The sequence below is a fragment of the Phyllobates terribilis genome, unplaced genomic scaffold, assembly GCF_046119375.1.
Source record: "Phyllobates terribilis strain yellow unplaced genomic scaffold, ASM4611937v1 Scaffold_1__5_contigs__length_1240528914, whole genome shotgun sequence".
NCBI classification, from domain to species: domain Eukaryota; kingdom Metazoa; phylum Chordata; class Amphibia; order Anura; family Dendrobatidae; genus Phyllobates; species Phyllobates terribilis.
Window position 1 is genome coordinate 537,610,785 of NW_027362761.1, and position 19,100 is coordinate 537,629,884.

Genomic DNA, 19,100 nt, shown 5'->3' on the forward strand with positions numbered 1-19,100 from the left:
CCTCCACTGATCTGATATTGATGACCTAGTCTTGGACAACCACTTCAATTTACAGAATGTTTTGGAAAAAAAAAACATTTTGTAATAAATGCTTACGCTTTATATTTATTGTCTCTTTAGCTTTTTCTCTTCACGGATGGAGAAGTTGGGAACACAAAAGAAGTGATTGATGAAGTCCAGAAAAATTCTAATAATCACCGGTAAAATCAACCATTTTATTTTGTCAATTGTTCAACCTTTCTGTCCAGAATAGAGTGGTTTATGTTACTAAAATACTGTATTCTTTCACAAGTCTTTAAAGCCTTTGTCTTGCACCCAAATTAAAGAAGCCTAAAGAGGTGAAGGGCGAGTTATTCCAAAACTGTCAGCCAGATATAAAAATATGTTCTCACACAGTATCAGATACAAATCCTAAAGCCTAAATAGGTTCTTGTGACTGCTTTCTTCCACCAAACCTTGACCAGGTTCACACCAGTATTTACCTTACTTACTATTTCTCCAGTTTATTCACCATAAAGTTTAACCCATTAATCCTGTAATAGGTGATTCTGGAGATACACATTAAATAGCTATAATGGATGCACATGGCGTAATACATGACGAGTCAATGGGTAATGTAATGCAATAGACAGATACTTATATATTGTTTTGTCCTCGGCGGACCATTTCTATGATACTATTCTGGTCCTTTCCTTGGTGTTCATAAGGAAATTACTTACATAGGCCAATTACAAGTGTTTCTCACTAAATTAGAATATCATCAAAAAGTTAATTTATTTCAGTTCTTCAATACAAAAAGTGAAACTCATATATTATATAGAGTCATTACAAACAGAGTGATCTATTTCAAGTGTTTATTTCTGTTAATGTTGATGATTATGGCTTACAGCCAATGAAAACACAAAAGTCATTATCTCAGTAAATTAGAATAATTAGCAAAAAACACCTGCAGAGTCTTCCTAAGCATTTAACAAGGTCCCTTAGGCTGTTTCAGTAGGCTCCACAATCATGAAGATTGCTGACTTGACAGATGTCCAGAAGGCAGTCATTGACACACTCCACAAGAAGGGTAAGCCACAAAAGGTCATTGATAAAGAAGCTGGCTGTTCAGAGTGCTGTATCCAAGCATATTAATGGGAAGTTGAGTGGAAGGAAAAATTGTGGTAGAAAAAGGTGCACAAGCAACCGGGATAACTGCAGCCTTGAAAGGATTGTTAAGAAAAGGGCATTCAAAAATTTGGGGGAGATTCACAAGGAGTGGACTGCTGCTGGAGTCATTGCTTCAAGAGCCACCACACGCAGACGTATCCAGGACATGGGCGACAAGTGTCGCATTCCTTGTGTCAAGCCACTCATGACCAATAGACAACACCAGAAGCGTCTTACCTGGGCCAAGGAGAAAAAGACCTGGACTGCTGCTCAGTGGTCCAAGGTGTTGTTTTCAGATGAAAGTAAATTTTGCATTTCATTTGGAAATCAAGGTCCCAGAGTCTGGAGGAAGAGTGGAGAGGCCACAATCCAAGCTGCTTGAGGTCTAGTGTGAAGTTTCCACAATCAGTGATGGTTTGGGGAGCCATGTCATCTGCTGGTGTAGGTCCACTGTGTTTTATCAAGACCAAAGTCAGCGCAGCCGTCCACCAAGACATTTTAGAGCACTTCATGCTTCTCTCTGCTGAAAGGCTTTTTGGAGATGGAAATGTCATTCTCCAGCAGGACTTGGCACCTGTCCACACTGCCAAAAGTACCAATACCTGGTTTACACACAACAGTATCACTGTGCTTGATTGGCAGCAAACTCGCCTGACCTTAACCCCATAGAGAATCTATTATAGAGAATCTATGGGGTATTGTCAAGAGGAAGATGGGAGACCCCAGACCCAACAATGCAGACAAGCTGAAGGCTGCTATCAAAGCAACCTGGGCTTCCATAACACCTCAGCAGGGCCACAGGCTGATCGCCTCCATGCCACGCCGCATTGAGGCAGTAATTGATGCGAAGGAGCCCCGAGTATTGAGTGCATTTACTGAACAGACATTTCAGATTTTAAAAACATTTTTCAAGCTGTTGTTATAAAGTATTCTAATTTACTGAGATAATGACTTTTGTGTTTTCATTGGCTGTAAGCCATAATCATCAACATTAACAGAAATAAACACTTGAAATAGATCACTCTGTTTGTAATGACTATATATAATATAGGAGTTTCATTTTTTATATTGATGAACTGAAATAAATTAACTTTTTGATGATCTAATTTAGTGAGAAGCACCTGTATCTAGCATGTAAAACTCCATGTAACGGGGCTAAATACAGGCCAATAAGATAACATTTCTCTTGGTTGGTGATGATTTTGAGGCCAGAATGGAGCACATACACTAAAACATCTGATTAATAAATTCATGGGTGGACCTTCATCATCATCATCATCATTGTGATATTCTTTGCATTGCATTCAATGAAAGTTTTCATGTAACCAAGTGTTTGTATGGCTTTATTATGTGACCTTCATATTCTTGATGTCTGTGTAGATGCTTTACATTTGGGATCGGTGAAGGAGCCTCCACATCCCTCATCAAGGGCATGGCCAGAGCCGGAAGTGGGATATTTGAGTTCATCACCGGCAAAGACAGAATGCAAACCAAGGTGAGTGCTTGAAAGGGATGGATTAGGGCGTCCCTTTAAAGAAGGGAGTGGATATACTGGAAAATAAGCGGCATAGCTTCACACGATAGTGAGACACAGCATGCTTACTGGTCACAATAAGGGTACAATAAGATTTACAGTTACCAGTCACTCTAGGTGGAGCAGATACCTCTCAAGATGAAGATGGTCTTAGCTCGATCCGCTTTATGATGAATAATCCAAGGTCTGTTACATAAGCCAATACAGACTAATACACTGTATATTTATGTAGGAAAAAATTCAGTATAACTGATATTATATTTCCTACTCATTTTGGACTCATCAGTCAAGTGGGCGGTAACAGTCACAGAGATAACTGGCAATCACTAAGTAGGATCACCCACTGGACTCCTGAGCCCAGAACAAGCAGGGATTTCAAAGAATGAAATATAAGTTATACTGAAACTTTTCTTATAAATTGACAAATGAAAGGGAAGCTTGCATCAGAAAATTACTTATTGGTAAAATTAGTTTTTCTAAATTAAATGTATTTTTTTAAATGTTAGTATTTTTTTTTACCATATCACAATCTCTATTAAAAATGAAAAAAATCAGACACCTTACAATTTTCACACTGGCCACTGGACCTTTTTTTAAATTCTAACTTTCTATCACTTCTAGGAAATAACACACGTACTTTAGCGGCTACAGACTAATTCTGACCCTATCTTTTGTATTGAATTATCTAATGTGCATGTTTAACCCCTTAGTGACTAAGCCAATTTTGACCTTAATGACCAGACCAAATTTTACAATTCTGACCAGTGTCACTTTATGAGGTAACGGATCCCAGTGATTCTGATACTGTTTTTTTCATGACATATTGTACTTCATGAGAGTGGTAAAATTTCTTCTACATGACTTGTATTTATTTGTAAAAAAAAAAACAGAAATTTGGCAAAAATTGAGCAATTTTCAAAATTTGAATTCTTATGCCTTTAAATCACAAAATATTTAATAAATAACATTTTCCACATATATACTTTACATCAACACAATTTTGGAAACACAATTTGTTTTTGTTAGGAAGTTATAAGGGTTAAAATTTGATTAGCAATCTCATTTTTCCAGCAAAATTTACAAAACCATTTTTTTAGGGACCACATCACATTTGAAGTGAGGGGTCTCTATGACAGAAAATACCCAAAAGTGACACCATTCTAAAAACTGCACCCCTCAAGGTGGTCAAAACCACATTCAAGAAGTTTCTTAACCCTTCGTGTGCTTCACAGGAACTGGAGCAACGTGGAAGGAAAAAATTAACATTTAACTTTTTTCACAAAATTTAACTTCAGACCCAAATTTCTTTATTTTCACAAGGGTAACAAGAGAAAATGGACCACAAAATTTGTTGTGCAATTTCTCCTGAGTACGCCAATACCCCATATGTGGAGTAAAACTACTGTTTGGGAGCGCTGCAGGACTCGGAAGGGAAGGAGCGCCGTGTGACTTTTTAAATGCAAAATTGTCTGGAATCGAGAGCGGACACCATGTCTCATTTGGAGAGCCCCTGATGTGCCTAAACAGTGGAAACCCCCCACAAGTGATCCCATTTTGGAAACTAGACCCCTCAAGGATTTTATCAAGGGGTATAGTGAGCATTTTGAACCCAGAGGTACGACACAGAATTTGATAACATTAGGTCATCATATTGAATATGTTGTCATTAGTGTTGAGCGCAAGTGCTCAATACTTGAGTTTGCATCGGATACTTGGGTATGCACGAAGTATCGCGGGTGCTCGAGTGACATGCTCGAGTCCCCACCCCAAATTTGTAGCGGTTGTTAGACACCCAAAAAAAAACATGCGGGGATTGCCTGTGTATGGCATGCAATTCCTGCTTGTTTTTTTTTGGCTGTATAACAGCCGTGAAACATGTGGGGTGGGGTCTCGAGCATGTCACCCAAGCACCTGTGATACTCAGTGTATACCCGAGCCCCCAATGCAAAGTAGCGAGAACTGAGACCCTGGAGAACTTCCAACTCAGGGGGGGGGCGCTACAGCCTTTTTCCTGATCGCCGTTTTAAAACTGCAATGAAGGAATAAGACTTCTTAATGGCCGCTGTTTTAATGCATTATAGGTGGGTTTTAAGGGGTTAAAGAGTAAAATCCATTGTGAAGGGAGGGGGAGCAGGGTCAGGTGTGACTTCTTTTATTGTGATTGGTAAATCCTGGGTGTTCAGCTTTGTAAAGACGTGTTACCTGTCATTGTAATCCTGTCTCTGATGATAATGAGCCTGCTGAAAACTCTTCTGGACAGTAAATGTGAGTGTAAGGAAGCCAGCCTGAGAAAATTGCAAAATTACTAATATATATATATTTATTTTTATTAAAGACTGTAATATTAAAAGAAAACTTATAAAAAATGTTTAAAAAATATATGTAACACAAAACCTTTTTTTTCAACTAGGTTCTTCGGGCTCTGAAATGTTCCCTTCAGCCCACCGTGAACAATGTCTCACTGACGTGGTCTCTTCCATCTGGCGTAGAAGCCATTCTCCTTTCTAAAGTCCCCACCTCCATCTTTCAGGGTCAAAAGTCCATTGTCTATGCCCAAGTGAAAGGAAAGGTAGGTGATATCAGTCTATGTGTCACAAAACCTTCTAATATCTGTCACCAGGAGAAAACCACTGTGTCCTCTATACTAATTAATGCTAATTATCATCTTAGGAGCGCGACTTCTCATGATACAAGAATAATTTTTATTGTAGGGGAAATATTAATAAAACAGTGTTTCTGTGCCCATTTCATGATAAATCAATGACCTTATATTGGTTGTGCCTATAAAAAGAATTTACACCCCTCCAACATGTTAGTATGCTTATGTGTTGAGTGCTTACAGATCACCTTTCCATTTTCCCAGGTGGAGACTGAAGCGGAGGGTGAGGTTTGCCTGCAGTACAACTTTAAGGATGAACTTTTGAAGAACACCATTCGTTTCCCTCTTAAAATTGAGAAAGTTGAAAGGTAATTCTCAAGAAATCTAAGTAATGGGGTGAAAAATTAATTGAAGAGATTTACCGTAGCGTTTTTATTCTTCTAGCCTTATGAGGGTTTGTTTTTTGGTGGACGAGTTGTAATTCCATCACATAGTGTACTGGAAAACGGGAAAAACATTCCAAGTGTTGTGCAATTCTACAATGTTTTTTGCGGGTTTTTATTTACCATGTTCACTATGTGGTAAACGTGACCTGGCAATATGATTCTCCAGGTCAGTACGAGTACCAACCATGTATAGTTTCTCTTTTTAATTAAGTGGTAAAAAAAAATTCCGAAATTTTGTAAATTTGTCAATTTTTATTGTACTTTTTAATGGAGGTGTGTCAACCAAAAAGCTGCAATCCTAGCTTTTTTAATTTGTCCTGTGCGGTGTTTACCAATAATTCATTTTATATTTGTATCAGACTTTTATGGATGACACAATCTAAATATGCATATTTTTTATTGTTAGTATCATTATAATACCAATATTTATATATATATATATATATATATATATATATATATATTTATATATACATTAGTATCCTAAGGATAGGGCATCATTGTAAAAGTAGTGGACAACTTCTTTAATGTCTAAAACACTGGCAACAAAAGTGAGTACACCCCTAAGTGATAATTGCCAAATTGCGTTCAATTAGCCATTTTCCCTCCCCGGTGTCATGTGACTCATTAGTGTTAGAAGGTCTCAGGTGTGAATGGGGAGCAGGTGTGGTAAATTTGGTGTTATCACTCTCACACTGGTCACTGGAAGTTCAGCATGGCACCTCATAGCAAAGAACTCCCTGAGGATCGGAAAATAAGAATTGTTGCAGTCCTTAAAGATGGCCGAGGCTATAAGAAGATTGCCAACACCCTGACACTGAGCTGTAGCATGGTGGCCAAGACTATACAGCGGTGTAACAAGCCAGGTTCCACTCAGAACTGGGCTTGACATGGTCGACCAAAGAAGTTGCATGCATGTGCTCAGCATCATATACAGAGGTTGTCTTTTCAAAATAGACGTATGTGTGCTGCCAGCATTGCTGCAGAGGCCAAAGAGGTGGGGGGTCCGCCTGTCAGTGCTCAGACCATACGCCGCACACTGCATCAAATTGGTCTGCATGGCTGTCATCACAGAAGGAAGCCTCTTGTAAAGATGATGGACAAGAAATCCCGCAAAGACTTTGCTGAAGATAAGCAGACTAAGGACATGGATTACTGGAACCATGTCCTATGGTCTGATGAGACCAAGATAAACTTATTTGGTTCAGATGGTGTCAAGCATCTGTGGCAGCAACTAGGTGAGGAGTACAAAGACAAGTTTGTCCTGCCTACAGTCAATCATGGTGGTGGGAGTGTCATGGTTTGAGGCTGCATGAGTGCTGCCGGCTATGGGGAGCTACATGAAAGCCAACATGTACTGTGACATATTGAAGCAGAGCATGATCCCCTCCCTTCAGAAACTGGACCGCAGAACAGTATTCCAACATGATAACGACCCCAAACACACCTCCAAGATGACCACTGCCTTGCTAAAGAAACTGAGTTTAAAGGTGCTGGACAGGTCAAGCATGCCTCCAGACATAAACCCTATTGAATATCTGTGGGGCATCCTCAAACGGAAGGTGGAAGAGCGAAAGATCTCTAAAATCCACCAGCTCCATAATGTCGTCATAGAGGAGTGGAAGAGAATTCCAGTGGCAACCTGTGAACTCCATACCCAATAGAGTTAAGACAGTGCTTGAAAATAATGGTGGCCTCACGAAAAATGTACACCTTGGGCACAATTTGTCCATTTTCTCTTAGGGGTGTACTCACTTTTGTTGCAAGTGGTTTAGACAGTAATGGCTGTGTGTTGCGTTATTTAGAGGACACACCAAATTTCCATTGTTACACAAGTTGTACACTGACTACTTTACATTGTATCGAAGTGTCATATATTTAATGTTTGCCATGAAAAGATATAATAAAATATTTACAAAATTGTGAGGGGTGTATTCACTTTTGTGATATACTGTGTATGTGTGTGTATGTATGTATGTATATGTATATATAATGTGTAATATATCTATAGAGAGAGAGAGTGCCGAGCCTATATAATTTCTTTGTTTAAAAGATACTTATTTCACAGGAGGACTAAGATGGGGGTCTTGAGCAGGCCACTAGCTACCATGAGAGCCCACTGGCTCCCCAGCAGCCTTTAAATACTTAAACAGAAATGATATGAGCTAGCTCCAGTTGTTGCTGTTACAGGCAGGAGTTAGCTGTATAACACAGCAGACATCCACCAGATATGGCGCGAGCGCGCTTCATACATAGGGACCCAACGTAGAATGAATTAAGATCTACGTCGGGAAGGGGTTGAGATTAGTGCTCTGAAGACCTCTAGACTCTAATGGTCGGATTTAGTAAAAGTAAACTTATTTTTGAGCTCAGTGGTACCTGAATACCTTGTGTACTGTTTTCTCTCCTGGCGTATGCCAAAATTGTAATGTGAACAGCCATTTGTGAATGTGATGTGAACAGCTTATTGGTACTGAACATGTATTATTCCTGTATCTGCTGACCACAGATCTACCCATCACATAACCCCCTTTCTTTTCTCAGACCCACCATCCATAGACTGGCAGCCAAGTCTCTGATCTCTGAACTGGAATGTGGAAAAGACTCAAGATCTGAGGAGGTGAAGAAGAGGATCCTGGAGACCAGTCTACAGTCTGGAGTCATCTCCTCACTCACTGCCTTTGTCGCTGTTAACAAGGACACCAAGACTCCACTGGAAGGTCCTCCAGTCCGAAGAGACATCCCGGCTCCAAGTACCTAATGCTATACAATCTATTTGCACCACATTGTAGTATAGCACACATACGGTACAGCCAGACATACAGTATCAACATCTGGACATATCAGTGCTCATATAATTTACTTATTTATTTAATGTCCTTCAGCTTGATCTCGAGCAATGGCAACTTGATGCATGAACGCTCTGTAGGAAGATCGATCTTGTGCAAGTCTATATAGGTCCACCAGGGTCTTCCCTGCCAATCTCCTGATAGTATCAGGCCTTCGGGTTGCTGGTCTTCCTCTTGACCTTGTTCCTTCTATTCTTTCGACCATGATGTCCTTCTGTAGTGATTGCTCTCTCCGTATGATGTGTCCAGAGTAGGTCGTATCTTGCTTTGAGTGACTTGTCTGGCTTGATTTATTCCAAAATTAATTTGTTTGTTCTTCTTGCCATCCATGGTATTGATAACATCCTTCTCCAGCACCACATTTCATAGACGTCGATCCTTCTTCTGTCTTGTTTCTTTATCGTCCAGGTTTCACTTCCGTATGTTACCATAGAAATGACCAAACTATGAACGAGCCATGTCTTTATCGCTAGTAAAATGTTCCTGGATTTGAAGACCCTGTTCAGTGACTTCATTGTTGATTTGCCCATAGCTATTCTCCTTTTCACTTCCGGTGTCATCGCTGCATCTTGAGTGATCATTGATCCGAGTACGTTGAAGTCCTTTACAACTTCCAGTTTCTTCACGGTCCATCTCATATGTGTTCCGGTCGTACCTGGCAGTATTCAATATCTTTGTCTTCTTTGTATTGAGTAGCAGTCCCATGTTTGAGCTTTCTATCTTGACACTCCTTAATAAGTCCTTCGTTCCATATATGCTTGTTGTCATCAATCTTTTATCGTCTGCATATTTAAGATTGTGGATAATTCCTCCAACAATTTTGTTTCCTTCTCCTTTTTTGGCAAGTCCAACCTACCTGAAAATAGCTTCTGCATATAAATTGAAGAGAAATGGTGACCGGATGCAGCCTTGACTGACTCCTCGCTCTACCTTGAACCATGCCGTGTCGCCGTGTTCCATTCGGACTGTTGCTTCTTGGTCGATGTAAAGGTTCCTAATGAGACTGATCTCCTTCATAATATTCCAAAGTTTCTGGTGATCAACACAGTCAAAAGCTTTGCTGTAGTCCATGAAACAAAATTAGATCTCCTTGTTGTATTCTTTGGCCTTTTCCATTATCAAATGTTAGCAATCACATCTCTTCTTCCTCTGCCTTTTCTGAATCCTGCTTGTTCCTCTGTCAGCTCTTTGTCAGAGTAAGGCTGTACCCATCTTTGTAGGATCTTTAGTAGTGCTAATATAATACAACCGGACGTATCAGTGCTCATATAATATAACACTTACTGGAAAGCAGCAACATAGTGTCTCTTTCTGCAGCTGTAATCTGATCTCTCAGTGATCTGGAAGTCTGCATTGTCTCAAGCAAGATGTATTTTAGTTGTATTTAAGAGTGAATGATGATTTTAGGAGAAGAAGTAACTCAAGAGTAGAGCAAGAAGTACATTTCTCTGATAAGATATATTACAAAGTTTCTTATATGCGCCTGTACTATTGATTTAATTTGAAAATTAATATTTAATTTACCTTGTTTTCCATCTTTTCCAGATTTTGCAAGTTTCATGCACTCTCAAGGTCAACCAGTACTTATGGCCTGTTCAAGTATGCCCCGCAAAAGAATGGCCGCAGGAGGTTAGTCATTTCTTAAAATTTGTGCATGAAAGTTACTCCTCTGCTTGCTAGAACGTCCTATACAGATGACATACCAATCTTTTACTATTAGCATCACACCATGGGGCCCGGCAGAGGGATAAGATATTGAGTTTCCAGCCTGCTACATCAGTAAATGATTATACAGAAGCGGCAGCTCTTGTCCTCTTACTAACATGCTGGATAATGCTGATAACACAATGTTGTGTGAGCGGCACCAAAGTTGTGTCATGATGGCCAATCCATAAAACTACTCCACCATGGGGAGATATACTATTGTGAGTATGTCCCCCTGGAAAGTGAAAGGGCTTAAAATGCACAAATGTGCGCCAGAATAAAGTAAGTCATCCAAAAAGGGGTGTCAGCAAAAGTCTAAGGCCTCTAATAACTAATCAGAGAGCGAGCGTGCACAGGACGGCTCTTATCTGATCAGAGAGCGAGCGTGCACAGGACGGCTCTTATCCGATCAGAGAGCGAGCGTGCACAGGACGGCTCTTATCCGATCAGAGAGCGAGCGTGCACAGGACGGCTCTTATCCGATCAGAGAGCGAGCGTGCACAGGACTGCTCTTATCCGATCAGAGAGCGAGCGTGCACAGGACGGCTCTTATCCGATCAGAGAGCGAACGTGCACAGGACGGCTCTTATCCGATAAGAGAGCGAGCGTGCACAGGACTGCTGCTATCCGATCAGAGAGCGAGCGTGCAGAGGACGGCTCTTATCCGATCAGAGAGCGAACGTGCACAGGACGGCTCTTATCCGATCAGAGAGCGAGCGTGCACAGGATGGCTCTTATCCGATCAGAGAGCGAGCGTGCACAGGACGGCTCTTATCCGATCAGAGAGCGAGCGTGCACAGGACGGCTCTTATCCGATCAGAGAGCGAGCGTGCACAGGACGGCTCTTATCCGATCAGAGAGCGAGCGTGCACAGGACGGCTCTTATCCGATCAGAGAGCGAGCGTGCACAGGACGGCTCTTATCCGATCAGAGAGCGAGCGTGCACAGGACGGCTCTTATCCGATCAGAGAGCGAGCGTGCACAGGACGGCTCTTATCCGATCAGAGAGCGAGCGTGCACAGGACGGCTCTTATCCGATCAGAGAGCGAGCGAGCACAGGACGGCTCTTATCCGATCAGAGAGCGAGCGTGCACAGGACGGCTCTTATCTGATCAGAGAGCGAGCGTGCACAGGACGGCTCTTATCCGATCAGAGAGCGAGCGTGAACAGGACGGCTCTTATCCGATCAGAGAGCGAGCGTGCACAGGACGGCTCTTATCCGATTGTTTTCCAATGTAGACATGTCAGCAATCGCTGGACAGATGAGCAACATGGTGATTTGATGCTGTCAGGAAAATCATTGTTTTCTTCAGCACATCGCCCGATGTAAATGAGACATGTGCTGCCGATAACATGCACTGTGTATGGCGACAGAACGATCGCTTTGTTCTATCCCCATTAATGTTTATCGGCCTGAGCAAATAAATTAATAAATTAGTGTTGAACGATTTTAATATAGTTGTTCGACTCTAGTTAGTGGCCTGAAATCAGCTATTGTGAATCGGACACAAAGATGCACAGATATATGATCCAGCCTGAGCCGCCGTGATAAATTTGGCGCATTTTCCAACTGTCTAGTGTAACACATTTAGTATTTTGAAGCAGATTGCTAGCAAGAAAAACCTTGCGTAAAATAGTCCTTTTTTTTTTTTTTTTACACGTTTTTGATGTGTTTTACATCATTTCAATAGGTGAAAAACGCTGCAAAAATGCAGAATTAAGTGACTCGCTGCAAATTTGAAAAAAAAACCTGCTTTATTAATTCATATCTGCAAGGCAAAATATAAGCAACTCGTACATGACATATCAGAAATCTCCTTCACTTTGCCTGTACTGTAAAATGCTGCATTTTTTCCTCTGTAAAAAAAAAAAGTGCTGAAAAAAAATGTGGCAAAAAATGCAACATGTGAACAAGCCTTAGTTTACACTGTCTGCATATTGGATTGAATTGCCTCAGTGAGTTGATTGATCTATACCTACAGCAGACTCCGGCAGCAAGGAGCCGGACCTGGGAGGAAAATACCGACATTAACGAGCAAAGGGCTGGTCTGCATTGTTAGGTTTTTGTTTTTTTTAAATATCATATAGATCCAGGACTCTTGTCTCTAATTCTTGTCTTTATTGTCTCCATTTCTTTCAGGGCGGAGTCCTGTGGCCTATCACTCAGGTATGCTTTATCCTAAAGACAAGGACTCGTGTATTTGATTTTTATAACCTGAACTAGATGTAACTCTGAAGAAGGGAAATGTTTTTCTCTCTTTATTTAAAAAATATTTAAGCTGATTATATTTTTATGTTTAATGTAAGTTTGCCCATATTGGGGGTCGCGCATTCCCTATATGTATTATTTCTTTGGACACCAGTGATTCTTTTCTTATCCAGCCTAGTAATTATAGTTATCATGTGCACATTACATGTATTAAAATCCCTCTCCATCACCGTCTTATTCCATTCCCAGAGTCATTCTGATCCTTTTCTGAACCACATGACTTCTGTTCAGACTAGTCAACTTTCTGTACAGACCGGACTTTCTCAATGTAAACCTGTCACAATCACATATTTTGCATTGAGAAAGTGACCTCTGGTCCACACTGAAGTCGTTGTGTCAGCTGATTAGTCAGACCTGCAGTCACGTGGTGCAGAAGTGGAACGGAACAGCGTTGAGGAACAGAAGTTTCTTCAAAAACTGTGCAAATTTTTCTAGAAGAATCAATGAAATTTTGAGGGCTAAGGTCAAATTTTGATTTGATTTTTGCATAAAACTTTAGCACAGAACTGTAGAATTCAGAAAATTAAAACATTTTCTCATTAATTTAATGATAAAAGCTCTGGACAATTAAGAACGGAAGATTGAAGTTGCTTAAAGGGAATCTATTAGCAGGATTTCACCCCCAAACTATATGTGCATGTTGCCCTTTCAAAGACAAGTCCAGTAATACCTTTACATGGCCAGTCTGATCCTCCGTTACGGAGAAATCATCGTTTTAATCAATATGCAAATGAGGCTTAAGAGCTGTGGTCACTCCAGCTCTATTTTGGCACAATGTAAGGCTGCGCTAAAAGTCTGCCACTTCTGGCGGACTCGCGTTGTTTTTGCCTAGCTCCAATGAACTGGCAACCCCTGCTTGTCAAATTCATGACGAGCGGCAGCGTTCCTTAAGCCACAAATTTCAAGTTTGTTCGGAGGTCCGCACCACTTTTCAGACATGCCGGATTCAATGAGATGTGTTTGCACCTCCTAACAAATCAGAAGCGTCTCTCAGAAAAATGTGAAAAACGCCTGTCATGATGAATCAGGGCTTCAGTATTCCTTAAAAAAATATTTCTTTTATGTAAAGACCCAATAAAATGAACTTTTAGGCTATGTGCCCACGATGCAGAAATGCTCAGGATTTTTTCCTGAGCGTTTCTGCATCTCCCTGGCAGAAAAAAACGCATGCGGATTGTACATGCGGATTGTAGATGCGGATTGTACATGCATTTTCCTGCCAGGGACATGCGGATGTGAAGCGTTCTTCACATGCATTTCCGCATGCAGGTTGACAAGCGCTTTCCAAGAGATTTTAGCATCACTTGGAAAGTGCTTGTCAACTTGGTCACACTATATAAATCCATGCAAACGGATTGGATTTATATAGTGTGACCGAATGGTAAAAAATAAATCTATACTTACCTTCCGATGACCACCAGTGTCTTAATTCCCTCCGTCCCGGCTGCCGGCAGTGGTACACTGAAGGACCTGCCGACGTCAGCGTCGCGTGACCCGTCACATGACTATGACGTCAGCGCAGGTCCTTCAGTCCATCGCTAGCTGCCGGCAAGCACAGACAAGGAGACCGGGGGCCGCCAGAAGGTAAAGAGGGATTTTTGGTACTCACCATAAAATCTCTTTCTTGGAGCCTTCATTGGGGGACACAGGACCATGGGTGTATGCTGCTGTCGCTAGGAGGTTGACACTATTAAAAACAGACAGCATGGCCAGAACAATAGACAGAATTTTTAGAAAATAGCAAAAGGCATGGTACTCACCAGCCAAGGTTTCAAGAAAAAATGCACACCAGGACACGGCCGGCCCCCTTTTTTGTTAGAAGGAGGTAACACAGGTGCAGAATGCTAATGAACAATCGCCCTCACTCACTCTCACTGGAGGGGCGACTACCCAGCATTAAAACTGCACACAGATGAAACCTGCAGTAGGGTGCAATTCACACACTCGCGGCACTGTGCCTAGCCAGCATCCTATTACACGCCCCTACTATTCGACTAGGCGGGATGCCCGGCACCCTATCCGTGCATCGCAGAGTTGTGAAGCCCCCACTCACAAGGTCACCATTACTGGGCCTGGCCGTGCCCTGGCAGATAAAAAAAGTGCAAAAAAATATCATATGAGGTATTAGTTGATATTTTGGCCAAAATACGTAAGCTCGCAACCCATCGTCAAGGGTCCTCACAGTTTTGCGAGTCCCTACTCTAATATTAAAAACAGACAGCATGGCCAGAACAATAGACAGAATTTTTAGAAAATAGCAAAAGGCATGGTACTCACCAGCCAACGTTTCAAGAAAAAATGCACACCAGGACACGGCCGGCCCCCTTTTTTGTTAGAAGGAGGTAACACAGGTGCAGAATGCTAATGAACAATCGCCCTCACTCACTCTCACTGGAGGGGCGACTACCCAGCATTAAAACTGCACACAGATGAAACCTGCAGTAGGGTGCAATTCACACACTCGCGGCACTGTGCCTAGCCAGCATCCTATTACACGCCCCTACTATTCGACTAGGCGGGATGCCCGGCACCCTATCCGTGCATCGCAGAGTTGTGAAGCCCCCACTCACAAGGTCACCATTACTGGGCCTGGCCGTGCCCTGGCAGATAAAAAAAGTGCAAAAAAATATCATATGAGGTATTAGTTGATATTTTGGCCAAAATACGTAAGCTCGCAACCCATCGTCAAGGGTCCTCACAGTTTTGCGAGTCCCTACTCTAATATTAAAAACAGACAGCATGGCCAGAACAATAGACAGAATTTTTAGAAAATAGCAAAAGGCATGGTACTCACCAGCCAAGGTTTCAAGAAAAAATGCACACCAGGACACGGCCGGCCCCCTTTTTTGTTAGAAGGAGGTAACACAGGTGCAGAATGCTAATGAACAATCGCCCTCACTCACTCTCACTGGAGGGGCGACTACCCAGCATTAAAACTGCACACAGATGAAACCTGCAGTAGGGTGCAATTCACACACTCGCGGCACTGTGCCTAGCCAGCATCCTATTACACGCCCCTACTATTCGACTAGGCGGGATGCCCGGCACCCTATCCGTGCATCGCAGAGTTGTGAAGCCCCCACTCACAAGGTCACCATTACTGGGCCTGGCCGTGCCCTGGCAGATAAAAAAAGTGCAAAAAAATATCATATGAGGTATTAGTTGATATTTTGGCCAAAATACGTAAGCTCGCAACCCATCGTCAAGGGTCCTCACAGTTTTGCGAGTCCCTACTCTAATATTAAAAACAGACAGCATGGCCAGAACAATAGACAGAATTTTTAGAAAATAGCAAAAGGCATGGTACTCACCAGCCAAGGTTTCAAGAAAAAATGCACACCAGGACACGGCCGGCCCCCTTTTTTGTTAGAAGGAGGTAACACAGGTGCAGAATGCTAATGAACAATCGCCCTCACTCACTCTCACTGGAGGGGCGACTACCCAGCATTAAAACTGCACACAGATGAAACCTGCAGTAGGGTGCAATTTACACACTCGCGGCACTGTGCCTAGCCAGCATCCTATTACACGCCCCTACTATTCGACTAGGCGGGATGCCCGGCACCCTATCCGTGCATCGCAGAGTTGTGAAGCCCCCACTCACAAGGTCACCATTACTGGGCCTGGCCGTGCCCTGGCAGATAAAAAAAGTGCAAAAAAATATCATATGAGGTATTAGTTGATATTTTGGCCAAAATACGTAAGCTCGCAACCCATCGTCAAGGGTCCTCACAGTTTTGCGAGTCCCTACTCTAATATTAAAAACAGACAGCATGGCCAGAACAATAGACAGAATTTTTAGAAAATAGCAAAAGGCATGGTACTCACCAGCCAAGGTTTCAAGAAAAAATGCACACCAGGACACGGCCGGCCCCCTTTTTTGTTAGAAGGAGGTAACACAGGTGCAGAATGCTAATGAACAATCGCCCTCACTCACTCTCACTGGAGGGGCGACTACCCAGCATTAAAACTGCACACAGATGAAACCTGCAGTAGGGTGCAATTCACACACTCGCGGCACTGTGCCTAGCCAGCATCCTATTACACGCCCCTACTATTCGACTAGGCGGGATGCCCGGCACCCTATCCGTGCATCGCAGAGTTGTGAAGCCCCCACTCACAAGGTCACCATTACTGGGCCTGGCCGTGCCCTGGCAGATAAAAAAAGTGCAAAAAAATATCATATGAGGTATTAGTTGATATTTTGGCCAAAATACGTAAGCTCGCAACCCATCGTCAAGGGTCCTCACAGTTTTGCGAGTCCCTACTCTAATATTAAAAACAGACAGCATGGCCAGAACAATAGACAGAATTTTTAGAAAATAGCAAAAGGCATGGTTGACACTATGCAAAAAAAGGAAAAATAGCTCCTCCTCCGCAGTATGCACCCGCCTACATTCACCAAGCTCACCAGTTAGTGGCTAGAGCAGTAGGAGAAGCACAAAATAACCAACTATGTAATGCCCAACGGGGCACAACCGTGAAAAACTAAATGAGATGCCCAACAGGGTCAACAGGACATATGTCCAAAAACAGGGAGGGTGCTGTGTCCCCCAATGAAGGCTCCAAGAAAGAGATTTTACGGTGAGTACCAAAAATCCCTCTTTCTCTATCGCTTCATTGGAGGACACAGGACCATGGGACGTCCCAAAGCAGTCCCTTGGGTGGGAGAACGGAAGATAGTCACAGACTAGGTCAGACTTCGGCAACTGCCGCCTGCAGGACCTTCCGTCCAAGACTGGCATCAGCCGAAGAATAAGTGTGGACCTTGTAAAACCTTGAAAAGGTGTGAAGAGAAGACCACGGTGCGGCTTTGCAGATTTGAGAGGCCGAAGCCTGATGGCAGACCGCCCAAGAGGCCCCCACCGCCCTGGTGGAGTGAGCCCTTACTCTGGGAGGGGGAGGTTTGCCCGAGATGCGATGTGCCTTCAAGATGGTCGAACTTATCCAACGGGCGATGGTTGACTTGGAAGCAGGGAGACCTTTGCGATGCCCCTCAGGGATGACAAAAAGGGCATCCGAGCGCCGAAGGGAGGCCGTTCTGGAAAGGTACACACGTAGAGCTCTGACCAGGTCCAGTTTGTGCAGGGACTTCTCCCGTGGATGCACAGGAGCAGGGCAAAAGGAAGGCAAAACGATGTCCTCATTAATGTGAAAAGCGGAAACCACCTTTGGCAAAAAGGAAGGCACCGGCCTGAGCACTACTTTGTCTTGATGGAATACCAGAAAAGGCGACCGACAAGAGAGGGCTGCGAGTTCAGCGACCCTTCTAATAGAGGTAAAAGAAAAGCCACCTTCCAGGAAAGGAGAGAGGATGGAATGTCCTGAATGGGTTCAAAAGGAGGCTGTTGTAGGATGCTTAGGACTATATTAAAGTCCCATGGTTCCACTGGAGGGCGATAGGGAGGCGCCAGGTGGGTCACCCCTTGTAGAAACGTCCTGACCTGAGGATGGCTAGCTAAGTTACATTGGAATAGAATGGACAAGGCCGAAACTTGGCCCATGAGAGTGCTGAGAGATAGTCCCGCCTCTAGGCCAGACTGAAGAAAACCCAAAATGACTAGCAAAGAAAAGGACATAGGAGTCAGCTGATCTTGCTCGCAGTGACGAAAAAAGGCTCTCCAAGTTCTGTGGTATATGCGCTAGGTAGCGGGTTTTCTGGCGTTAATTAGGGTCTGAATGACATTGTCAGTAAAGCCCGCCGTCTTCAACACCGCGGCCTCAACGGCCATACCATTAAATTCAGAGAACGAGAACTCTGATGAAGAATAGGACCCTGAGAGAGGAGGTCCGGATGGTCTGGTAGTATCCAGGGGGAGTCGACAAGCAGATTTACCAGATCTGGGGCTACTAGGAGAACTGGTACTCCCTCTGTCTTGACCTTTTTGATGACTCGAGGGATCAAAAGTAAAGGTGGAAAGAGATAGGGCAGTTGGAACTGTGACCATGATATGACTAGCGCGTCCTGGGCGATTGCTAGCGGATCGCGGAACTGAGCTACAAAGGGCGGAACCTTGTGGTTTAATCGGGACGCCATGAGGTCGACGTCCGGCGTGCCCCACCGTAAGCAGATTTGGTGAAACACCTCGGGATGGAGAGACCATTCTCCTGAGGCGAGGCCTTGCCGACTTAGAAAGTCGGCCGCCCAGTTGTCGCACCCTGGAATGTGGACTGCTGAGATTGCCGGGACCATCTTCTCGGCCCAAAGTAGCACTTTTGCCTCTTCTTTTAAAACGGGCTTGCTGCGCGTTCCTCCCTGGTGGTTTATGTATGCCACGGCCTTGGCATTGTCCGATTGTACATGGACTGGGAACCCTGCCAGGATCTTCTGCCAGTGACGCAACGCCAGGTAAATCGCCCTTATCTCCAGAATGTTGATGGGGAGAGAGACTTCGTGGGGACTCCACCGGCCCTGGACCGTGTGTTGTAGAAAAACTGCCCCCCAACCGATGAGACTGGCATCGGTCGTGACCACGTGCCAGCGAAGCGGAAGGAATAATCTCCCGGGTCTGAAGGAAGAGGGGCGGGACCACCAGGTTAGCGACCCTCT

At 43.4% G+C, this 19,100-nt stretch overlaps 1 protein-coding gene across 3 annotated transcripts in view; it reads left to right on the forward strand.

Moving 5' to 3' along the window:
* Positions 1-19,100, forward strand: part of LOC141268824 (von Willebrand factor A domain-containing protein 5A-like) — a 110,666-nt gene that overhangs the window by 37,755 nt on the left and 53,811 nt on the right. For all 3 annotated transcript variants that reach the window (XM_073680353.1, XM_073680354.1, XM_073680355.1), the window contains 7 exons: positions 121-200; positions 2,530-2,644; positions 5,094-5,252; positions 5,547-5,650; positions 8,273-8,481; positions 10,123-10,206; positions 12,422-12,448. In XM_073680353.1, the coding sequence (XP_073536454.1) occupies positions 121-200; positions 2,530-2,644; positions 5,094-5,252; positions 5,547-5,650; positions 8,273-8,481; positions 10,123-10,206; positions 12,422-12,448 (778 nt within the window). The remainder of the gene's footprint in view (positions 1-120; positions 201-2,529; positions 2,645-5,093; positions 5,253-5,546; positions 5,651-8,272; positions 8,482-10,122; positions 10,207-12,421; positions 12,449-19,100) is intronic.